Source organism: Carassius carassius, chromosome 1, assembly GCF_963082965.1.
Source record: "Carassius carassius chromosome 1, fCarCar2.1, whole genome shotgun sequence".
NCBI lineage: Eukaryota > Metazoa > Chordata > Actinopteri > Cypriniformes > Cyprinidae > Carassius > Carassius carassius.
The window spans coordinates 29,655,100-29,678,667 of NC_081755.1; the positions used below are offsets into that span (position 1 = coordinate 29,655,100).

Consider the following 23,568-nt stretch of genomic DNA (forward strand, 5'->3'; position numbering starts at 1 on the left):
TACATTACACTAACATATGAGACACAACATCACGAAAAACAACACTGTGTTAGAGAGGGCTTGATTTCGTACATATTAATATTTGATGCACTAATGTCAGTTAAATAAGGAACTTGGTTCTGATGGGGCTGGAAACATTTGTTCACACAAACAAAACTTACCCAATGAGCATTGCATAATCTCACTACAGTTAGTACATTACTGGGGTTTAAGTGTTTAAAAAGGAAACAATCAAGCTGAAGGGACGTTTACTCTGTCGGCTCAGAGGAGAATCACCCCAAAGATCATAAACGTTAACAGGCTGTGATAACCATTAAGTGAAGATGAACTTGTAGTTGTTATCCAGCTGAACAATACACTTTACTCACACGGCCTGTAATGAGAAACACCAGGGGATCATGTTCACCTGAACAGAGGAGCAGCCTCAAGCGTGTGCTTTTCAAACATGCTTCCTGATAGATTACTATTGATAGGTGGATGTGTGGCCTTTCTTTCACCATATCAATTCTGTAGAATATCAGCCCTCACATTACCACCACAGGTTGTGCTTTAAATGTTTGTGCTCATATATCTCACCGGGATTCAAATGAGAGACCTTGTGTCTCTTTCTTTATGACCGAGCAATGACAGTAAAGCAGGCACCTCAATAAAGGAACTCGCTGATCGCTTGATGGTTTTCATCTCAACAGACGTCTTATTAAAATGGGAACAGAGGCTCTACAGTTCTCTGCACTTTCACTTTTTCCAGCTTTCTTTCCACTGACTCTCTCTAGTGCCTCAGAATGCATTGAGGCCAACGCTGCTTCCACGATTTGTCTTTCACACAGGCTTTTAACTCAAAGAGGACTTTTAAAAGCAGGCACTATATATTAAATCTTCCGTCATGCAAAATTTAGACATTTCAAATACAGCCATTTCTCTATAGGTACTAAAATAGTTAGATTTTTATCTCCATAAATGATATAATCAATCAGACAATAGCTTCTTTTCTGCCGTTTTGGTAGCGTACATAATTATATCATTCATCTTTTCTTGCTACCTTCCAAGTGCTAAGGACTTTGATACACAAAGGGATATTTGAAATATTGCGATTTGAAATCCTGTCTCTGTGTGTCACTATATTGCTTTATTCAACTGACTTGCAGCTTGTAGGAGCTTACAGTTGCAATGTCATCAGGAGGAAATTTATTTAAATATATTATTTGAGTGGGTTATTTCCTGCAAACTCTTCAATCTGTCTACCGTCGGTAATAGACGAGAAATTTGGAGGTGGGGCTGAAATCTGTCGGCTAAATAAAGAGAGATCGAAAACAGATTTCTATCCTTCCTAATTAGTAATGACAGGAAGAGAGTGAATGGAAAGAGAGAGAGAGAGACAGTGACCAATTAATTGTGACGGGCTGGTATAAACCTTTGAGTGGGCTTGGACCCCTGTATGCTCTCCGTAATCAAGGCCGACCTGGCAGCCAGAACTCTATTTATGCTCAACCAGGACGTCGTTCAGGATGTTCAGGAGCTGATGGACATGATACTCCTTGAAGACCAAAGAGGGACGGAAACGGATGGTCTTTACTCCACAGGAACCCATGAACAGACCTGGAGAGAGAACACAGCATCCCATAAAGCCACTGCATCTTATGGTGAAGACCAGGTCTAAATATAACTTATTTTTTTTTACCTTAAATAAATAAGTAGTTTCAATAATTATTATGATGCAAAACGACAAGAATAATCCTAATGATAGTTAATTTTATTATCACTGTTGTGATTAATGATCATGCATTTTATTAATCAGATCACTATCAGATGTATATCAGATATATAAAAAATGATTATTCTAATAATAATAGTTAACAGTAAACACAACAAATCACAGTACTAGTAATAATGCACTGTGTAGTTAATTAGTAATTATATTTAGTAAGTTAATTATTAAAGTTCAGTTTGCAATAACAATATTAATATTCATAACAATACTAACAATTGTTGTTGTATTAGTAGATGATAATCCATGCAGTAATATAATAATAATAAAATGATACATCATATACATACATGGTATATAGTTATATATTATACACATTATTATTTTTAAATAATAATAAAAATATCGTATGTATACATACATTATTATGAAAAATTGAATATTAAATAATAATTATGCAACATGCTGCTGCAAAAGACACAATGACCTTTGTAACTAATATGCAAGAAAAAAAATACAAATCAATAATCCTATTATTAAAATAACCCCCCCCCCCCATATAAAAATTTCTGCCAGGAATTCACAGTTTCTTTTAATTCTCTTGCCAACCTCATGTGTGATGTCTTACCCTTGTTCCTGGCTTTAATCATGATACTGTCACGTGTGCCGTCATTGCAGACATCTATGGCACAGAATGTACCCTGGCCGCGGGCTCTGCTCAGGATGTGAGGGTACTGGGTCTACGTGAGGGGAAGAAGCGGGACAATAAATGAATGTACAGCTCACAATGTGAAAGGTATCATCAATCCACAAGCACAGCCTCAAACAAACACTCATTACGCTGACAAGATCGATTACAGGCTCAGGTTCCCAGCAGAAGTTATGAGGCCGGCCCTCAGATGAACAATGAACGTCCACATAATAGAACCATTAATGCTTTTAAAGCATCTCGTGTTGAGCTGTGGCACGTGTGAGGAATGTGAGGATATAAATGGAGACGGCCGTACCTGCAGTGCGTAAAGACCCTGCAGAAGAGCCTTCCCTGAGCGCATCACCTCCTCCAGAAGGTTCTCTCTCCGGATCACATTAAGCACCTCTGATAAGAACAGATTCTTTGAAGGGTCTCCCATCCATGTGTTGAAGATTCTGTAGGGCTGAGGTACATAGAGTCATGTCAGTTTAAATGGTCATTTCAGGTGTGTAACTAAAGTATTCTTATACTAAAGTCTTCTTTAAAGATGTCACGCAACCAACATTTGCATTTTGTGGCATTTAGGCACACATCTATAGGCAAATACACTATTAAAAGTTATGGTAACACTTTTTTTAAGGTCCAATTCTCGCTATTAACAAACCATTTAACTATGACTTTTTTTCTCAATAAACTCTTAATTTGCTGCTTATTAGTAGCTAGTAAGGTAGTTACAGCCAATATGTTAATAACAGACATGCTAATAAGCAACTAAAGGTTTTTTTTTTTGTAAATGTTAAGTAATCTAAATGGAGATATACACAAAAAGGCTATTGGATATTTAAATAACAAAGCAAAGCAAGGCAAAACAAAACAAAAGAAAACAAATCCAGGCAAAACAAAACAAGCAGAGGAAAGCAAAACAAGGCAAGGCAAAACAAAACAAAACAAAACAAAAATAGTTCCACCTCAAATTTAACATTTCTTTCATGTCAATACAAGAACGAAATCTTACAAGCATATTCAAGCTAATCCTAATTTCATTATTAAAATAATCACAAAAAGATCCCTTAGACCAAAACATAATGACATTTTTAATCGTTTTGTAATAATAATAATAATAATAATAATAATAATACAATTATAATAATTATAAAAAACATGAACATTTCTTAATAAATACATAATTTGTATTATTCCAACAAAGATAATAACAGTAAATTCTAAAATAGATTTATTTTTTAGATATATGTTAGTAAAGAATACTACTACTTCTACTACTAATAGGGGGAGGGTTCTGAGTGTGATTATTTTATTATTAAAATAATCACACTCAGATCTCTTTTTACTAAATTTGATACAAAAGATCACTTTATAGTTTACAACATTTGGGAAGTTGCAACAAAAAGGCACATTGTGTGCATGTATTTTTGTCAACACAGGTCTTCAAAGCAATCAGCTGTTATTCTTGTAATTTAGCCTTTCTAGTCAATTAACTAAATGATGAAATTTGATGAAAATTGAATTTAGATAATGCTGCACCATAGAAGGTTACTTTACATGTTTTCAACAGTAGGGGGCGTGATTGCTCAATTCTACACAGCCATGAATCTCATCCAAGGATACGCAATCATTTAGACAAACAATGATTGGGAAACTGACAGAACAATCATCTGGTACTAAAACACATTACAATGCTATTCATAAATGATGACTCATTAACAAAAAGTATAAAGCAGGCAATTGGGGATAATTACTGGGAGTGAAAATAGATTTTTTATGAGGTAATGTATGCAAAAGTAGTGCCATCTCTTACTTTGTCTGGTTTCAGTTCATCCCTGTGGTAGTATCCTCCTGTCAGCATCTTCTTACTGAAGGAGACAACATCAGCAGGGTCGTCCAGCCCCCAATGCTCATGGGCCCAGAACTTGCCTGTTGTTCCTCCACCTGTCTGCACCTCATCCACGTGGAAAGCACAGCCATGCTGAAACAACCAGACACAGATAAACATCTGTCAAAAGCTGTCCTGTCAGCCTGCATAAAACTGCATACAACACCCGCCGGACACGGCTGCTGCGCTTTGCTACGCTCCATTTAAAGTGAACACTTCCCGAGCTTTTCAGGGAGAGAGTGGACTTCCTCACAATTACTCAAGGAGCTTCTTTTCTCTGCATAAAGCAGCCATATTAAATTATTCCCTTTTGTCTCCTGCCTTATCTCATTCAAATTAGAACAGATAAGAAGAACTTCCTTCAGTGTCTTGAGTGTCTTTTTTATTAGGCAGTTCAAAGAGCCTCATTTTAGCTATTTATAACTGGAGTGTCTCTCTCAAACGACTACAAAGCACAGATCCAGTAAACAAGGATGATAACGAAGCATTAGAGAACAGTTAGCCTAAACAAAAAGCATTTTTACCTTGCGTGCAATATTTCTCAGTTTGATGAAGAAGTCAGGTGAAGCGTGGTTGTCCCCTCCCTCTGCCTGGATGGGCTCGATCACAATGCCTGCCACTGGTTTGCCCTTCTGCCCCCACTTCATGATGAGATCCTCAACCTGACACACACAAACATTAATATCTTACTTTTATTTGAAGAAGAAGGTAACAGCTTGCAGTAGGTGCACTGAAACACAGCGACTAGTCTGCTGCAGTTCTACTGAATATTCAGTGTCAGACAGGTTATTATCATTAACTAAAACTAAAACTAATAATATGTTAATAAAACTGAAATAAAGATATAAATATTACAGTTTAGTTAAAACTAAAAATAAATCTCAAATGGTGCCTTTGGAACTTAATAAAATGTTACATTTGAAACTAAAATTACTAACTGGAAATAAATAAAAGGCAAAACTTGAAACTGAAATAAAAAATAAATGAAACCTAAATAATAATATTTAAAAATAACAAAAACTAATACAAATGTCAAAAGCTTTTTACAATTATAATTAATTAATAATTGTAATAAAAACTAAATATAGGCTATTTTAGAAAAGAACATTTAAAAGATGAAAAAGAGGAACAATCAATAAATTATGAATCATTTATCTATCCACACACACATACAAAAAGACATCAGTGGTTAACTATTAAAATTCTGTCTAAGTTCAATCAATTGCATTCGTAGCATTACAGTACGTTGGACACACAAAAAAAATATTAATAATAAACTCCAATTTGTCTCTCTCTCTCTTTAATTTTTTGGCCTTATTTGCAAAATTATTGATCATGCACATTCCTATTAAAATCTCTTCAATCTTTCCAAACAATGGTAAATGTTGCCCCACATATAGGAAAAGCTGTTTAAAAAATAATAATCTATACAATTATTTTGTATCTTGTGGTGATACTATTGAAACGTTGAGCATTTGATCATTTCTTAAGAAAAGGAGATATGGCCAAAGATGCTGTTGATTGAGCTTAACCTGTCCTGAACCTGGAATATGTCTTTGCTCGGTATGAGGAGGAAAGTTTTGTGAACATATCAAGGAGACATCTCTGACCTCCTCCAGGCAGCGGGCCTCTTCCTGGGCGTTCTCCCTCACAAACTCCTCCAGAGGGTACTGCAGTTTAGGGAAGGGTGCGATGGGCCAGTCGAAGGACGGTATATCCAGTTTGTGAATAGCTTTGGAATGTGTTGTGGCCAGGCAACCTGTAATCCAACAGCACACACATAAGGGATGTGTGTCCTAGTCAAAACAAAACAGCCAGGCTTCTTTGTTTTTCAAATGAAGTCATACGATACAAATAGCTGCAATGGCAAACAAATGTAAGGCAAATATAAACAGGCTAGGTCAAATGCCTCAAATTTAGAGAATTACAACCCCAGGTCCAGAGAAGTTGGGATGTTTTGTAAAAATGCAATGAAACCAAAAATCTGTGATTTGCTCATTTTTCTTTAACTTTGATTTTCTTTAACTTAAAGATTTCCAAAGTTTTCATTGACCAACGTAAATGTATTTTGTAAATATGAACTAATTTTGATTTTGATGGCTGCAACACATTCCAAAAAAGTTGGGACAGAGGCAAATAAAAGTGAAAAGGTTATAGAATATCCACGTTAAACTGTTTTGAAACAGTAAGCAGGTGAAATGGTAATAGGTCAAGGAATCATCTTTGGGTATAAAAGGAGCATCTCAGTCTTTGCAAGCAAAGAATTGAGGTCTTTCACCCACTACCACACAGAATATTGTGAAAAGATTCAGGGAATCCAGAGAAATCAAAGTACATGTAGGGCAAGGCAGGAAACCTCAACTGAATGTGCTTGACCTTTGAGCATCAGATGGCACTGCATAAGAAACCATCATCAAACCATGTGTAATATAGCCACATGGGCTCAGGAGTACTTCAAAAAACTGCTGTCACAAGAAATGCAACTTGAACCCCTGTTACTCTAGGAGAAAGCTTTACATCAATTCTACGCAGCAATGCTGCTGGGTTCTCTGGGCCAGAGCTCATCTCAGATGTGTGCTGAACTCAGATGAGTCCACATTTCAACTTGTTTCTGCGAAAAATGGAATTTGAGTTCTCAGTCCCAAAGACCAAAGGAACCATCCAGACTTTCATTAGCGACAGAAGCAAAAGCAAACATCGGTCATCGTATATAAGTGCATCAGTGCAAACAGCATGGGTGACTTTTATATGTGTAGAGGTACCATTGACATGGAGGCATATATTGGAGTTGTACAGAGAAATATACTGCTGTCAAGATGATGTCTTTCATGGATTATTAGATCAAGACAATGCCAGCTCTCATTCTGCATGTGCTACAACAGTGTGGCTTCATAGACTCGGAGTGAATGTGCTAGAACGGCCTGCCTGGAGTCCAGATCTGACTCCTGTTGAAAATGTATGACCAGTCATGAAAAGGAGAATCAGACAATGATGATCACAGACTGCTGAGCATCTGACGCCTTGTTTCAAGAGAGACTGGACAAAGATTTTGCTTGCAAAACTTTAACAATTAGTATTCTTAATTCCCAAACACTGAAACACTGTAATTAAAAGGAAAGTTGATGAGACACAGTGTTAAACATGCCTCTGTCCCAACTTTTCTGGAGTGGGCTGCAGCCACCAAAATCATAATTTGCTCATATTTACAAAATACATTTACGTTGGTCAGTGAAAACTTTGGAAATCTTTTCTTTGTGCTTTTGTCAATTAAATAAAAGTTAAAGAGAATGAACGAATCAAAGTCTCTTGATTTTATTGCATTTTTACAAAACGTCCCATTTTCTCTGGAATTGGGGTTGTAGAATCTGCTTCAAACGTACTCTACAAAAACTGCATCAGATGCATCTTTCAATTATATTTTCTTAAGTCAACAATACAATTTATAAGCACTAACCCAGAGTTCTCCCATGGAAAGCTCCCATGAAAGACAAGATGCTCAAATCTGGGCATCCAGGACTCTTGAGATGGAGAAAAAAAAAGATTAGTGTGTTAGAAATAAATGATGTTGAGTAGTCGTGTGTGTAGTGTTTTTTTCTAACCTGGTTGATCATGCAAGTGTCGACTTCCTGCTCAGAGGGGTTAGCGTATCCTCTCTCCTTATTCTAGAAACCAGTAAAAACAATGATTAGATATCAGGTGATTTAAGAGTTATTAATGTGTATGAAGTAGGGCTGTCAATAACAATACATATATATATATATATATATATATATATATATATATATATATATATATATATATATATATATGACCCTTTTAATGTATTTTTCAATCTATTTCTTCCAATGTGCAAGTATATCATATGTGACCCTGGAGCACAAAACCAGACATACTGTAAGTATCATGGTTATAGTTATAGCAATAGCAAATAATAAAATGTATGGGTAAAAATTATCGATTTCTCTTTTATGCCAAAAATCATTAGGATATGAAGATATTTTGTAAATTTCCTACCGTTAATATATCAAATTTTTACTTAATTTTTGATTAGTAATGTGCATTGCTAAGAAGAACTTTTTTGCACAACTTTAAATGCGATTTTCTCCCTATTTTGAGAACATTTTTTGCGCCCTCAGATTCCAGATTTTCAATTAGTTGTATTAGCCAAATATTGTCCTAGCAAAATGGTTATAAAGGAATATGCTTTTATATTAGGAAAAAAAATATTATATTCACAAGTATTTTTATATTTAATAGTTACTACAGTGATTTTTTTCTGCAACAGTTTTAAAAGACATTAACTTCTCCATGTGTATTATTACTGCCACAATACATCCGATATCACAGCTAGAGTACATAAAGCAGATGTGCTCTGTGTGGCTCGTCATGACAAGAGCAAACTGAGGAAAGTCCACTCACTCTGTACCAGATAAACATGGTCTTAAAAGCATTCTCATTGGAGCAGGAACCACAGGCCATGGTTTGTACTCGCGTCATCCCGCTGGGGGCAATCTGATGTTGAAGAAAATGTCATTCATAGCACTCCACACTACAGTAAATAGCAAGCCACTTCCCTCCAATGTGAAAAAGAGTGCACTTGTTTATGATATCTGCAAAGCATGTTATCAAGATTATGAGAATAACGAAGGAGCTGTTTTATAACTTTTAAAGCTGTTCTTCAAGTGAAAGGTTGTAGTTGCCTCATTATTGGGGCAGATCCAAACAATCTGTAATCCTTGTGTTACGTTATTTCAGCAAAATCAGCATAACTCACAGAGACATATGCTGTAATCAGCTTTTGTGGATGTCAAGTTGACTGCTCAAGAGATGCTTTACTTGTGTTTCTTATAACTCAACAACACTCACCGACAGCAGGCTCTCGATCAGTTTGTCTGGAAAGTTCTCAGGTGGCAGAATACCAAGCGCCGGACGGTTGACAAATGCACTCTGTGGAAACAAAGATTCACACAAAAAGGATTCACTAAAGGAAACAGTGAACCTAAGAATTTCATTGTTTCATAAAAATGTTTTAAGTGCCTGAGAAAAGTTTTTCTTTCTTATATTTATCCATTTTCTTTGAAACAGGAGGTTTGGGTCAAACATGCCTGTCCTTCTTTATAAGGCTTTAGTAATGTCACAGAGATGAACATCATTGGCTACTTGCTACTTTGCTAGTCAGTTACAGGTGTTATAAGCGGCGGGTCATTCTGGAAAGTTTTTAATTAAATATAAATCTGTGTAGTGAAGGACGAGCAAACTATATTTTTGGTCTGTTTTCCATTTGAAATATTAGTAATATTAGTATACACTACTATTCAAGAGTTTGGACTTGATGTACGATTGTTTTTTAAAATAAACTTTTACTTAAGTACGGTTGGAATAAATTGCTACAATGTTACAAAATAACTCTTTAAAGAGATTTTGTTTTTCTTTAAAAAATGTATTAACTGTCCATTAAAAAAAGAAATCCTGAAAAAAAATGCATCATGGTTTCTACAAAAATAGTAAGCATATTAAAATGTTTTGTACATTGATAATAGGAATTAATGTTTCTTGAATGATTTCTGAAGGATCATGTGACACTGAAGACTGGAGTAATGATGCTGAAAATACAGCTTTCTCATCATAAGGAATAAATTACATTACATTACAAAATATTTTTTTTATAAAAAATAAATGCAATCTTACAGATCCCAAACTTAAGAACAGTAGACTATCTGCTAAAAGTGAATTTAATTCTGTAAGGGCAAACTGAAGTAAACCATTGAACATGTAAAAATCATATCAGTATCAAACTGAAAACTCTCTCATCTTGTCACACTCATGCTGCTCACTGCAAATCTACACAAACAATGATTACACAGTCTGATCAGGACTCACCACATTATTTGGATTAGTCATCACTTTCATTAATGCTGGATGATTGTAACCTACAAGGAAGATCAAAAATATTGTCAGTCTATTCATTATACACTGCAATATCTGCAGAGATTCAACAGTGTAAACATGCACAGTCCAACCAAAACAAACAGCAACTGAATTAACCTTTGTCGAATTGACATTTGTCACCTGGAGCCGAAGGCAACAAAGCATATTTGCATGCCAGAGAGTTCAGGTGGATAATTGATATAGTCGCTCCCAGTAAGTACAGTGGCAGTGAGCACGGCTCTGATACTGCCACTATAACACAAACCCCAAAAAGTACCAGGACACTTAATAAAGCCACAATTAAATACTTATGAATGTCATTGTAATGTATAACAAAATATCAATTGGAATATAATGCTAGGGCTTTTCTCAGACCTACTTGGTGCATATATAAAGTCAATTTCCTTAAAAAAAAAAGTGTTCAAATGTCTTTATGTTGAACAGCACATCTACAGTTTTATTAAAAAATGTTACTTAATTTTATGAAAAGTTTTACACCAGAAATCGAGCTTAAATAATGATTTGATATTTTATTACATAATTCGATGACATTCCTTTATTTAAAGTCTGGCTTAAGTGTCCAAAACTCTTTTTGGGGACACTGTGCACAAACTCCAATTATCGAGATTAATCAATTATAATTAATTAATAATTAATTACACTGCATTCTAGTTTGTTTCTTGGATAAAATGCAGTTAAGGTTGAGTGAGCTTTTTATTAACTGTAATAATTGTTACTTAAAACTTTGTTGAATATAGCAGTTGGAGATGATGTAATCCAAAACAAAACAAAACAAAACAAAACAAAACAAAACAAAACAAAACAAAACAAAACAAAAACAAGGAGAAACAAATGCCTGACCTGATCTGTTATGTCTGCAGAACAAGACTCACCCAAAGCAAACTGAATAAATGTCAAGGTTCACATGAACATGTGTCCTGCCCAAAACTGAAGTGCGCATAATGTTTTAATGTTTTATTTGCCTACAGCTCACTACACAGTGAAAAAGAACAGTTCTACCTCAGTTTGAAAGCCGAGCATTCATCTGGCTCTTCCAGTCCTGTGAACTCAACTGGAACAAGCATTTGTCCATAACCTCTGATACCTCATGGCTCATCACTGTTATACAGTAAATTTTCATGTCATCATTATATTTGTTGGCTAAAAATGTATATTGCTTTAAGATTAATTTATAGTAGTTTTCTTTATTATTATATCACAAATAGATGTACAGTCACATCTTTTCTATCAACCAGTCAAAATTTACAGCACTCTTTGACTGCTGCATAAAAATGTACATAGTTCTGAAAAAATGGTTTTTAGATTTTTGTATTTGTTATGGTGTTTATCAAACAACACTAAAAATCCCATTAATTTTAATCTTTATTGTTTTTTTTAAGAGTTCTGTTCTTTTGCACTTTAATCTGTTTGAAAAATTTGTTTACTTTGCACATATTCTTTGTGCAATTTGTCATTGTATTTTTAGTTTGCAGTTTAATACTGTTATAAATACTGTATTTGGGCAATTATCACGATAGGAACTTTTTTTATACTGTTAGATGCCTAATCACAAACAACTAAAGATGGGTGAATTTTAAATCATAAACTTTAGTTTAAATGGCTGTTACCATTTCTGGCCTGGACAAGTTTTCACGGTTTCTTCATTTTTTTCCCTTTCCCCTAATCAACATATTTGGGGAAAACCTTCACATGAACTCTTGACAAGCAAGTACAGATTAGATTAACACTCCACCCACTGTTTCAGTAATCAGTAAAATATTCTCATTTTTGTCCAGATGTCATTTTCTGAGTTATTTGTTTTGCAGACTGACGACTAAATCTTCCCAGTGGCCGATTCAGGATCTCAGAGAACTCTAGATATTAAATTTCAAGTAAAACATTAAATAATGGCGCAGGTAGACTGCAGTTATATTGAGGTTATGCATGAAGGAAACAAACTCATTTCTCTTGCTGCTTCAGTGGTCAAGAAGAAAATGTTACATCCCTTTTGTATGCATGTGTCTTTCATTTTGAATATGCTGCAGGTGATCGAGGGTTGTGCACTAATGTAACTAAAATATCCCATAAGGCACTTCTGTCAAAATGATACCGGAGCAGCAAGTGTGAGGGCAATCAAATCTCATTAAACCTGAGTCAGCACCTGAAGGCATCTCTGAGAGTGAGAGACAGTAGCTTCACTCAATTTGTTGAGGCTGATTAAATGTAAGAAAGCTAACAGACGAAACCAACAGCATGCAGACAGAGCCTCTCAGGCCGGTTTGTTGTATCCGTGATCCAGCAATCCTCACAGGAAGTCCTCAGATCCTATCACTCACTTTTAATCATCCACAACAAACGTGCCTTCATGCAAAGCCACAGGACACTGCTCACATTTACTGAACATTTCCCCTTTTTCATTTAGCTGTACAGAAACATAAAGAAATTACACATAAAAAAACTAGTCATGCATGTTTGGAACAACATGAGGGTGAATTAACAGGTTTATCTGGGTAAACAATCCCTTCAGGTGGCACAAAAAACACTGAATGGACTCTAAATAAAAGCAAGTACTAACTCACAACAACATTAATTTAAAGATGTCTGCTTTCCTGTTTTAGATGTGTCAGTGTGTTGGAGAAGGGATCTGCTTATTGACTGAGCTCACCGATGGGGATGGAGGAGATTTGTGTGTACACGTCCAGCATTCGGTTGCCGTCCACGTCCACCAGGTAGTTTCCCCTGCTCTCCTCATAGTTGCAGAAGAAATGAACCGCTCCAACATTCTGCAGACCAGGAGACAAGCAGAGCTGAATGTTGCTATCAAGGTGATCTGTGATCTATTTGCATAATTGATAGCGTTATTACTATTAATTAGGTTTTTGGCAGAGCTTCAGCTCCATGTCAGTGAATGGCTGAAGGGACTGAACTTCAGAAAAACAAAACTTAATCCCACAAAAATGAAAAATATATCCTCTTTAAAGGGATAGTTCACCCTTAAAAATTTAAAAATTGGTGAATTTTTTTTTTGTATATAAAATAAAATAAATAAATAAATAAAAACCTGTTGTTCTTTCATACCAAAATCCACCAATGTATTTATTTATAACAATTCTCAACTGTAATCAGTTATAAACTGTGCATATTTCTCTGCTGATTCAGATGGGGCGATTTTTTAAACATGACAATATTATGAATAGAGGACTTGTATTCTGTCCGGAAGCAACTATTTAAAGTCAAAACGTCTTTATGGATTTGTTTCTTAGAAACACGCAGCTTCAAAAGATGTTAACTGATGTTAACACAGGAGTGGTGTGGATACTTGTAGATTATTGTGATGGTTTTTATCAACCCCTTTAGACTCTTGTTTCTGACGGCACCCATTCACTGCAGAGGAACCGCTGGTGATGCTACATTTCTCCAAATCTGTTCTGATGAATAAATAAACTCATCGACATCTTGAATGACCTAATTACATTTTCAGCCAATTTTCATTTTTGCGCGAACTATGCCTTTAACTATTCCTCACGTGCACAGTACAACTGAAAAAGCAGAAGATATCATGACTTACTACCGCAAAATAGTGAGCAGCGGTGCTTTATCTAATGAAAGTGACTTTCCCTCTGTGTGGCTTTGAACCTGATGCAGCATCTATTTTTAGCCGATCTGATGAATAGATTATGACTCTTCGTATGTCTGCTCTCGTGTGGGGGAGACAGACAGCGGCCAGCAGACACGCACAGGAGCCGTGGCGAAGCGAATCTGTGATATTAGCTTCATCGATGCCTGTCAGCTCACATCTATGTGCTCATCCACAGCAAAGCAGTCACAAGAAGACTGTGACGGTCCAGACAGCAGATAAATTACGGCCCGAAATCCATCCATCACTCAATAAGCAGAAGACATCCAGGCAGGCTGTAATAGGGCTGGACGTCATATCAGAGGGATGTCACACTTTGGCTTAACTGCTGTTAATGTTTCTCATACAGTTGTTTGTTTTGTATGATACTGTTGGAAAAAGTGACTCATGATAATTAAATCGTTAAGAGAACTGCACCTGATGGGCACTGGCAATGTAACAGACTTCACGTACAGAATCTGTAAGATCTCAATCTAATTACATAACACAAGCTTGTAAAGGTAGATCTGTGTGTGTAGTGACTGAGCCAACACCAAAGTTTGTGTCCATGTCTATCTCACCTGAATCTCTCCGAGTCGTCTCAGCAGCTCCTGTTGAACGAGAGAAATTAATCTATTAGCCAATCTGTTCTGCAGGATTATTGAAAGCTGCTTCAAACACACAAAGATTGGACACAAAATATTTTTCTTAGGATTTTAAATTTGCTTTTGTTTAAGGGCTTAAGCTTTAAGAAATGAACTGCTGGTTTCGTCTGGCCAGAGGAGAACGGAGCACTATTTCGACACTCTGTAAAGCTGCTTTGACACTATCTGCAATGTAAAAAGTGCTGGACACTTGACTTGACTCTTTCTTTCTTTCTTGTTTTGGACTGGATAGAGAAGGGAAACATGGGAACTCAGTACTGTTTGGAAATTTTATCAGGATGCACCTCATGAATTAGGTTTTGAAAACGTGTGTGTGTGTGAAAAGGGAGTTATCCAAGCAAAGTGTGATTACTCACAACATAATTACATTTTCTTCCATCTGTGTTCATTCTTATTTATTTATTTTGAAAAATGGGAAGTTGCATGGGTGTACAAACTTTTGATTTTTATATTAGGAGCCTACAGTAAAATACCAATAAATACTAAAATATATATATATTTTTAATCACACAGCAAGCTAGTGACAAATCTCATGGTAAAAGTGTAAAAATGCTGAGAGTGTACCTGGGACTTTGGACCTGGCACAGCAGTTTTCATGGACGGGGCATCATATTCAAACTCTGAAACTGTCTTTGTGGCAGTTTTGCTGACATATCTGGAACCTAATGCAAAATTGATAAATAAATATGACTACATATTTTAATCATTTTGGTCAGTCTTATTATGCAGTACATTTTCCCCATCCTGACTTAATATGCTGGATTATATATTGTTTCTAATAATAAGCTCTTTTTACAAAAAAACGTCAATCCTATTACAAGAACTATTACAACTCCTTAATATCATATTTAACTGAAATCATATATCCTTTTATCACTTTGAGCAGATGTTACCATTTAGTCTATGGCCCCGAGTGCTGAGCACTAACTAAATTAAAACCAACATGTTTACTTGAGTTTTGTTTTATTTAGTCATTTCTTGCTGATATGTAAATGATCCAGTCTGTTGCCCTTTTATATATATTTGTCCTTAAATTACAACACATGAAGCATATTCACTTTTTTTATTTTAAGTTCAATGGGTGCTAAAATGAATCATGCATTCTCAGTTCCTCTTGAATTATGAAAGGTTGAGTCAGTTTCAGTAAAAGTAACTTCCTAAAAACATTTAAATATATATTTATATGACATCTCAAAGTAATGAACCAACTGAACTCTTTACTTTTGCAGTATATCTGAACAGTGAATACATCTAAACAGCCAGTCTTTTATAGCCATATTTGAACAGCAGTAACCTCTTGAGTGGATACACAAGTACAGAAGTGAGTGCGTGAGCTACTGATTAATGAAGGACGCTGGCAGGATTGAATCAGTGTGACCAGCCACTGAAGGACGAGACATGCACAGACTTTTCTACAAATGCAGAATTCACTAGCCAAAGCTGGACAAAACCAGATCCCTGTAACTCATTTACATGGTTAAGAACCTTTGAACTACGTCCCTCTCAACATTCGGTTCCATAACCACACATCATTATCATTTTAAAGGAAGCGCCTCACTTGGTTGTTGCATCACTTCGATAAAGTCTCTGTGACAACTCCAGCTCTTTTTGAGGGTCACTGGTGGGTTGAGAACATTACAGTCTCTGTCCTCTATCTGACCAGGAAGTTAAACAAGCTTTTAAGACTGGAGGGTAACTTTGTCCTCCATCTCTCGGTGGTATTTTTACCTGGAGAGGCGAGACGCAGGGAGACGGCCAGCTGGCGGGTCAGGAGTGAGGAAGCCATGTGTAGCCCTCACTGAGACAGAGATGAGGAGTGAGAGAGAGAGAGAGAGAGAGAGAGAGAGAGAGAGACACACAGCACCTGCCTTTCACTTCACCTGAGGAAAGACAAAGACAGAGATAAGAGACAGCGAGTTATAGGGAGTGGGAAGCCCATATGGGTTACGAAAATGTCACAATCAAAGATGTTCTGGTAGATAATAAAGTCTCCAGGTCATGATATTTACTATTGTATGTGACATTAAAGCAATTCATTTGATCTTTGGGAATACAAAAGTTAAACATTTACTATTTAACTATTAGCTATTATAACTATTCAATTATTATATTATATACTACTAGATTTCTTCAACTACAAAAACAGTATTTCAGTTTCTAACTTGGCGGCTCTGATATCAGAACCATGATCACATTAACATATCACCACCTACATTTACACATCATTAGTAAATCATCTTGGCAGAGCTTAGCCAATCACAGAGTGTGAAGACACACTGAGGTCTTGAAGTTACAATAGCAAAAACAACATATACAAATACAAAATATTATTTTTAAGAATGTGGAGGAGAATGAAAGTTACTATCAAACTCTTGACCAATACGGACAATGGAATTTACAACAATAAAAATTAAAAAAGTTATACATATACACACACATTAAGATGTATAATACAGTATATATCATTTTTATTGTTTCTGTATTTTATACTATAAAATTATACAAATTACTTGGATTTTTTTGGTTAAACAAAATACCACAACATAATATCAATAAAAAGCAAATAAAAAAATAAATAATTCATTTTTTTAAAAAAGGATAAAAAATAAATATTAAGTAGTTTAAAATGTATTTAAAATGTATTTAAAAATGAAATGAAAAGAGATTTATAAAGAAAAATATCTTCTATACAATATAATCTAGAAATTTGACATTAGTCAGACAAACAGATAGTTGTGCAGCCAAACTCAACCCACTGGAGGAAATGATGATACACTGGCTCAAACAATCTGAGCAATGTTCAGATCATGTTGCACCACAGAGTCACTGTGTTCACAAGATTCAGTGAAATCATCCTACAAACAGCTTGTCTCTACAGATAGCTGTCTCTGCATATTCATTTGGGACAGAATGAAGTATTTTAACATCACCATTTATGCCTTTGTGGTAAAAAAAATTAATCAGAAACTGATTAACAACCAGATGGGAACAAATCTTGCCGTCTGTAAAGTGACAGTCCTGGGATCAGGCTTCAGTACCACAGACAGTTCCTCTTTCTCTGAGCAGCAGGTTCACGTGTGCCCATCAGTCCTCTCCTACTCCAGTGGTCCTGACAGTCGGCCATCACGCCTCTTAATTAAAGCACTGTTAATTGGTGTTAATCACAACAGGGCTTAGACGCTCACTGGCCCTCAGATGATCTTTTTGCACTGTTGTTTCTTGGGATGGAGAGTCTTGTGAGGACAAGGCTGGGGGCAGCAGACAAGTGACTAATGCTGTGACTTTCAAGTACCGTTAAACCTTCCCAACAGGCACAGGGTTCAGGGAACCCGAGCTCTCCCGAGCTCACTCGGTCACACTTTAGCGCCAAGATTAATTGGGACGCATAGTCCTGCCTACGGGAAAAGCCAATGCCTGAGGGAACCCCAACATATCTTCAGCTCTCATAACGAGTGAGCATATGCTTAGGAAAGGAGCAGCATGGTGACGGCATGCAATTATTATTCACAAAATGTTCTTGGCTTAATTAAACACCTTGTTTTTTTTTTTTACCAGTACTGTCATGGCGTATGTTTCTGCCACAGCCTGGACACTGGAGAGTCTTCCTGCTCTATTGAAAGGAAGCTAGTCTTATGTGTTTGCTTGTCCAAAGGAATCAAATCAGAGGGAAGAACCCGCTGGACATCAGAGCGGATCCACGGCATCTTTATTCATGTGCAGGAGAGGAGAAGGAGAAATGCATCTCTCATGTGCTCCAGATCTGAGGACGCTTACGCAATCAAAGCAGCAGAAGCAAGAAAAATCCAGACGCTCCGTCTCTATGAAGCACCCCAACCATACGGCTCATCGACCGGATAGAACTGGTTCTGAAAATATGTGTTACACAAGCCTTTTGTCATGCGCCTGTGAGGACGCAGCAGGCAAATTGGGTTAAACTAGAGGGGGGGGGTGACAACTTGACTGATGGAGCTGATTTTCCCTTCTCCAGTGATAGCGACTAATTCTATTTCATTGACTGATAATGACAGTGAATGCTGATGGGAAAAGAGTGTGGATACATCTTTGAAATGATTTATTGTCAAAGTATCGTGGGTCAGCTTCATGCCCAAGTTTAATGCAGTCTGGACACTGTCAGTGGAGTCTTGGGGTCTCAAGAATTCTATTTAGTTAATAATCAGGGATCAGCCATTAGGAGCTGCTGTCACTTTCCCTATCACTGATCATAAACCATACCATTCAAAAGATTGGGCTCGGTACATTATTATTATTATTATTTTTTAAATAAGTCTCTTATGCTCACCAAGGCTGCATTTATTTGTTTAAAAACTGAGTAAAACTGTAATACTGCAAATAGGCCTAGATATTTTCGATTTTAATATATTGTAAAATGTAATTTATTCCTGTGATGCAAAGCTGAATTTTCAGCGCCATTACTCAGTCTCTTCCGTGTCACGTGATCCTTCAGAAATTATTCTGATATGCTGATTTAATGTTCAAGTAACATTATTCTAATAACTAGTCTATTATCAATGTTATTATCAAAATATTAAGCAGCACAATGCTTCAAGCACAGCATGTCTTTGAAGCAGGAATGTTGTAACACTGTAAATATCTTTACACTTGCTTTTGAGCAATTTAATTCAAATTGTTACTTACATTTAAAAAAAAAAAAAGTAAAACTGAGTTTTTATCAAATAAATAAATACAAATTTTCTGTGACATAATGGCATCAAGCTGGCCAACACAGATGTGGATTTGTTGAAATTTATTGGGAAAAAAAAGTTTGTGAGAAGATGGTTTATAAAGTTTTATGCATCTGTCACTGAACATCATATAAATTATAGCTGTATTTATAGCAATTTCTAGCATTTATTGCACATTAGAAGCAAATAAAGCTGTTTAAATGAAACTACATTTTTTTAGATAATAAAAGATAAATTTGAACAACTGGCTGACCAAACAACCTCAAAGAAACAAAAATCATTATTACTGATCCCTGATGACATTATAAGAGCGGACTGAACAGGCAATAAAAACACTGGAAGGAAACCCACCACCACATTCAAGGTCCTATAAAAACACTACATGAGCTTGTTTATTTTCAGTATAAAAATCAAACCGACACTCTTTACTCCGGCACAGCTTATCAATATTCTTCAGGGGTCTCTGCATGAATCAACAATAGCCGCCTGTGCTGGATAAACTGCTCCTCTTCCTCTCAGCTCAGAGTGTGAACTAAAGCCAGCGGCCCAGAGGGCAATGAGCAGTGGCACCAAACGTGAAGCCTTTTTTTAAATGCACATTTTCTGGTGTTACGTACTGTAACACAACCCTATAAGCAGCAAGGCATGAAAGTGCCTACATCCTCAAAACAAAACATCTTTAACTGACCATAATAATAATAATAACAATAAAAAAGATGGTAGCATTTTGGTTAGTGCTTGTGAGATCATCATCATAATCCCGATCAGATATTTAGCACCAAATGAACTTTGATCGTTGGCTAGTGATAACATTGCGCTGGCTAAAGACACTGAGCTGTCAGTGGAGGATATGAGCACGGTTCATTGTACATAATGCTCATCTCTAACTGTGTTAAATCCTATTGGCAAACTTCATTACACCAATTCCCCTCTGCATGATTTAAACAGCCTATTGGGACATGCAGAAGTCATTCTGTGCTACATTTTCTCATATGAATACGAGTGGATCCAAAGTACTCATGCTTTTCCCTATCTATTTCATTAAAAACATACAAATCTAGATGAATCAGGAACGCTATACTGAAAGAGAAATAAAAAGATGACTAATATAAAGAGTCGGTCCAAATCTGAGAAGTTATGAAGTTGAAATAGCTATTAAGGGTCTTAAATCAGTCTTTGTAGCAAGGGTACATGAAAAAGCGGACAATCGTGGGGATTGAAGAGGTAAAACCTCTCCAAACTGATAAATACTGCAAGACAGTTGCCAAGGGAACCAGCTGAGGAAAACAATTGTACTTCTGGCTATCGTTCTTGTCTGGATAACAGATCAACCTCTGTAGGGAAAACTGTGGTGCTATTAAAAAGATAAATCCTAGTTAAAAAGCAATTGGCCATGTTTTATGCATGCCTATCAATACCTGAATAGTAAAAAATGCACGCCTGACTCATTTTAAATATAGCATGACAGACAGTCCTGGAGGGTTAATCACAAATGCATCTTGAAAACTGGACAAAGATGTATGATTCTCACCATCAGATTGCTATGAATAAAAGCTAAACTGTGTCACAAGTAATGAACTGTACATGTACACTGTCATCCTAAATGTGCCTCCGAAAAACATGAAGCATTCCTGCAAACCTGCTCCACAATTCAACTGATCATCAGAAGATTCGTCTGTCAAGCACTGCGCTGTAAAACTATACTTTTAAAACGGTGTCATTTTTCATATGGTGGAAACTGTAAATGGCAAACATTGCATTATATTTAATTTTATTCAAAATAAATGTTTTTGATGAGTAATAACTATAATTTATGATAAAGAGAGTAAACAGACAGTCACAGAAGTCCCTTCAAGACACAACACATGATTAAAGTTTATATAAACAATTCTGTTACTTATTTTTGATATCAGATATTTTATACAATTTTAACGTAACATTTTTTTATTTTTTATTTTGCTACTTTAAGTAAACACCATCCTGTAATACCAGAAATACTGTCACCATATTCTGCCAACCACAATTTTTAACTATGAAATAAATAGATATTTTTCACAGGACAAATTGTCCTTTAGCAGAATTCAGTGTGCAATTCAAGGACAATATTGGAGGAGAGAAAGCAAACAAGTCTAAAATTATGATTAACTTGATGACAGAGCATAAATCAAACGCAGCTGAACATGTAATCAACATTTCACATGGATGTTTAGGAAACACAACTTGAAAGGAGATATTCAACAGTAATGTGCAGCCTGCTGTATCCACTGTAAACATATTTGATGAAGAAAAAGTGGGTTTCTTGTCAAACAATGTAAGCTTTAAATAGCCTTACTGAATTTAAACTGGCCTTTTGAGTTTCAAAGAAACAGGCTTTTAAGTCAAAGAGTTCAGTATGTATGTAGACGATATACAGGCTGAGGGGTAAATATTGAACTGATGTATACTGTAAATAATCATCGCTAGTGTCAGAAACCAACACATCCTTAGCAAAATCTACAAATGTCTATGCTCTATATCTTTAAGTTTTAAAGTGTGTGTACAATCTACAGCAAGCACACCCATAAACAAATTTTGGTAACCATGCTTTCTGCCAGAAGCACAGTATGTGTGTGTAGAGTAGTGTAGTAAACAAAATGACGAACAAACAGTTCTATATATTAATCCATTATGGTTCAACTATAGGTCATCACTGTTCAAAATCATCATATTTATTCAGTCTCAACACCTTTCATGGTTTTTTTTATTTTGTATTTTTATGTATAAATCTAACAGCATTTTATGAGGTTTATGCTTAAGACGAAAAGGAAATGCTTCTAGAGGAAACGCATCTTTTAATATTGCAAAACGGGGGCAAAAATTCAGTTTTTTTTTTTTTAAAGACAAAACAAGCTTCAATCCATTACTGGTAACCATAAAGACATGCGTTTAAATGACAGGTGGCTTATGTTGTTTTTCTCAGGAAACCTCTGCAGAAAAACTTGCAGCACACAAAGAAAGCAGCTGGTGGAAGGGAGACGGAGCAGTAACAGTATCCGGATCGGACTGGATCTGACCTGTCAAACGGTTCTGGAGCGAGAGACGGATGGAGGACAGGACATCTAATCTCTGCAGCAGGCCAGTTCTACTGTATCACAACGCTGCAATGTTAGATAAGAAACGCGTGCATTACGAAACACGCTAGCTATTGCATTAATGCTCACCGAAGCGTTTATGCAGCGATGAATCTATACGTCTAATGCACAATAAACTTATGATTATGAATTACTAAAACAAACCGCATGCTTACGCTCAGCGGTGGGAGCGCTGCTGCGTCTCATTCGCTACACTGTTCGCTGCTGCTGGAATGATGCTTAAAGGCATTTTAAGACTCACCTTTGTGCCTTTTTGCTGTATAGGAGGTGAAATCTAGCAGGTTCTTGGCGGAGGGACGAAACGGAAAGAGATGGGCGCTCGAGAGAGGAACACAGACAGACTTTAAAACATCATTTAAAGTCTGGCCTTTTTCGCGAGAGGAGGGATATGCTGGGAATCCACCGATTGCAGCCAATAGAGACGGACTCGCAGCTCCCGGAAATGTCAGATGCCTTGCACCGAGCACAGCAGCTGTGTGCAGTCAGCACTTCATATTTACCATAATGTAATCTAAGCTCCAGTCTAGAAGTCTGGGATTTGATTCATCTCCGTGACTCGAATCTTTTGAGTCGAGAACGCTGTTCACCAGAAAGATTCGTTCGCTGTCCCTTTCTATTCTACATTAGGTGACGATATGAGTGAGTTATTGAATCATTTGTCCAACCGATTCCTTACAAAACAGACCGAAATGATTTAATGGGGTCATATGATGCGATTTTAAATGTTTCCTTTCTTTGGAGTGTTACAAGCTCTTGGTGCATAAAGAAGATCTGTAAAGTGACAAAAACTACAGCATCAAATCCAAAGATATTCTTTATAAAAGTTAATAGGCAACCACGCCCCCCTAACACGGCTCGTTCTGCCACGCCCCCACATGTCTTTGTCATGATGTGGGATGATTCTCGTCGCCGCCCAAATGTTCACGCAAAGGCATAACTTTTATTCTCGCTGTTGCCACCGCCGAGAATTAACTTTGTTTGGCTTTCCAAAAGAGGGCACAACTAGAAATCAGTGGTTAAGTCGTATCTACGACACTGTTGCAGAACAGATCAACCCAAATATTCAGATGTGTGCAACCCATTTTACGGAGGACGAGGACTGTTTCCTGTGAGAGTAGGCTACAATGCCAGTGTCTGTTTCTAAAAGGTGAGGCAGTTCTAACTTTGCAAAGATAGTCTGGCGCTTCTGACTCAGAGTCTGTAAGTACATTTACATATTTAAAGAATTTGCCACTGAT

The 23,568-nt window shown here is 36.4% G+C and overlaps 1 protein-coding gene across 1 annotated transcript; it reads right to left on the minus strand.

The window, feature by feature from the left end:
- Positions 1–229: 229 nt before the first annotated feature.
- LOC132144617 (4-aminobutyrate aminotransferase, mitochondrial-like) lies at positions 230–22,831 on the minus strand. The gene is made up of 16 exons (XM_059555182.1): positions 22,572–22,831; positions 16,225–16,376; positions 15,061–15,158; positions 14,413–14,442; positions 12,881–12,998; positions 10,168–10,217; positions 9,154–9,234; positions 8,707–8,799; positions 7,887–7,949; positions 7,742–7,805; positions 5,898–6,046; positions 4,812–4,949; positions 4,213–4,380; positions 2,713–2,859; positions 2,334–2,445; positions 230–1,596 (listed from the first exon to the last, which is right to left on the minus strand). Exons 2-16 carry the CDS (start codon positions 16,280–16,282, stop codon positions 1,475–1,477), a joined length of 1,491 nt encoding a protein of 496 aa, XP_059411165.1. The 5' UTR covers positions 16,283–16,376; positions 22,572–22,831; the 3' UTR covers positions 230–1,474.
- Between the last annotated feature and the right edge of the window lie 737 nt (positions 22,832–23,568).

Bases quoted from the DNA above. Each gene is read 5' to 3' on its own strand.
- LOC132144617 (XM_059555182.1), bottom strand. From the start codon at position 16,282: ATGGCTTCCTCACTCCTGACCCGCCAGCTGGCCGTCTCCCTGCGTCTC. The intron at 12,999-14,412 runs GTGAGATAGACA...CCTGGTCTGCAG, and splicing joins GACGACTCGGAGAGATTCAG to AATGTTGGAGCGGTTCATTT. The intron at 2,446-2,712 runs GTACGGCCGTCT...CCCCTCACGTAG, and splicing joins AGGGTCTTTACGCACTGCAG to ACCCAGTACCCTCACATCCT.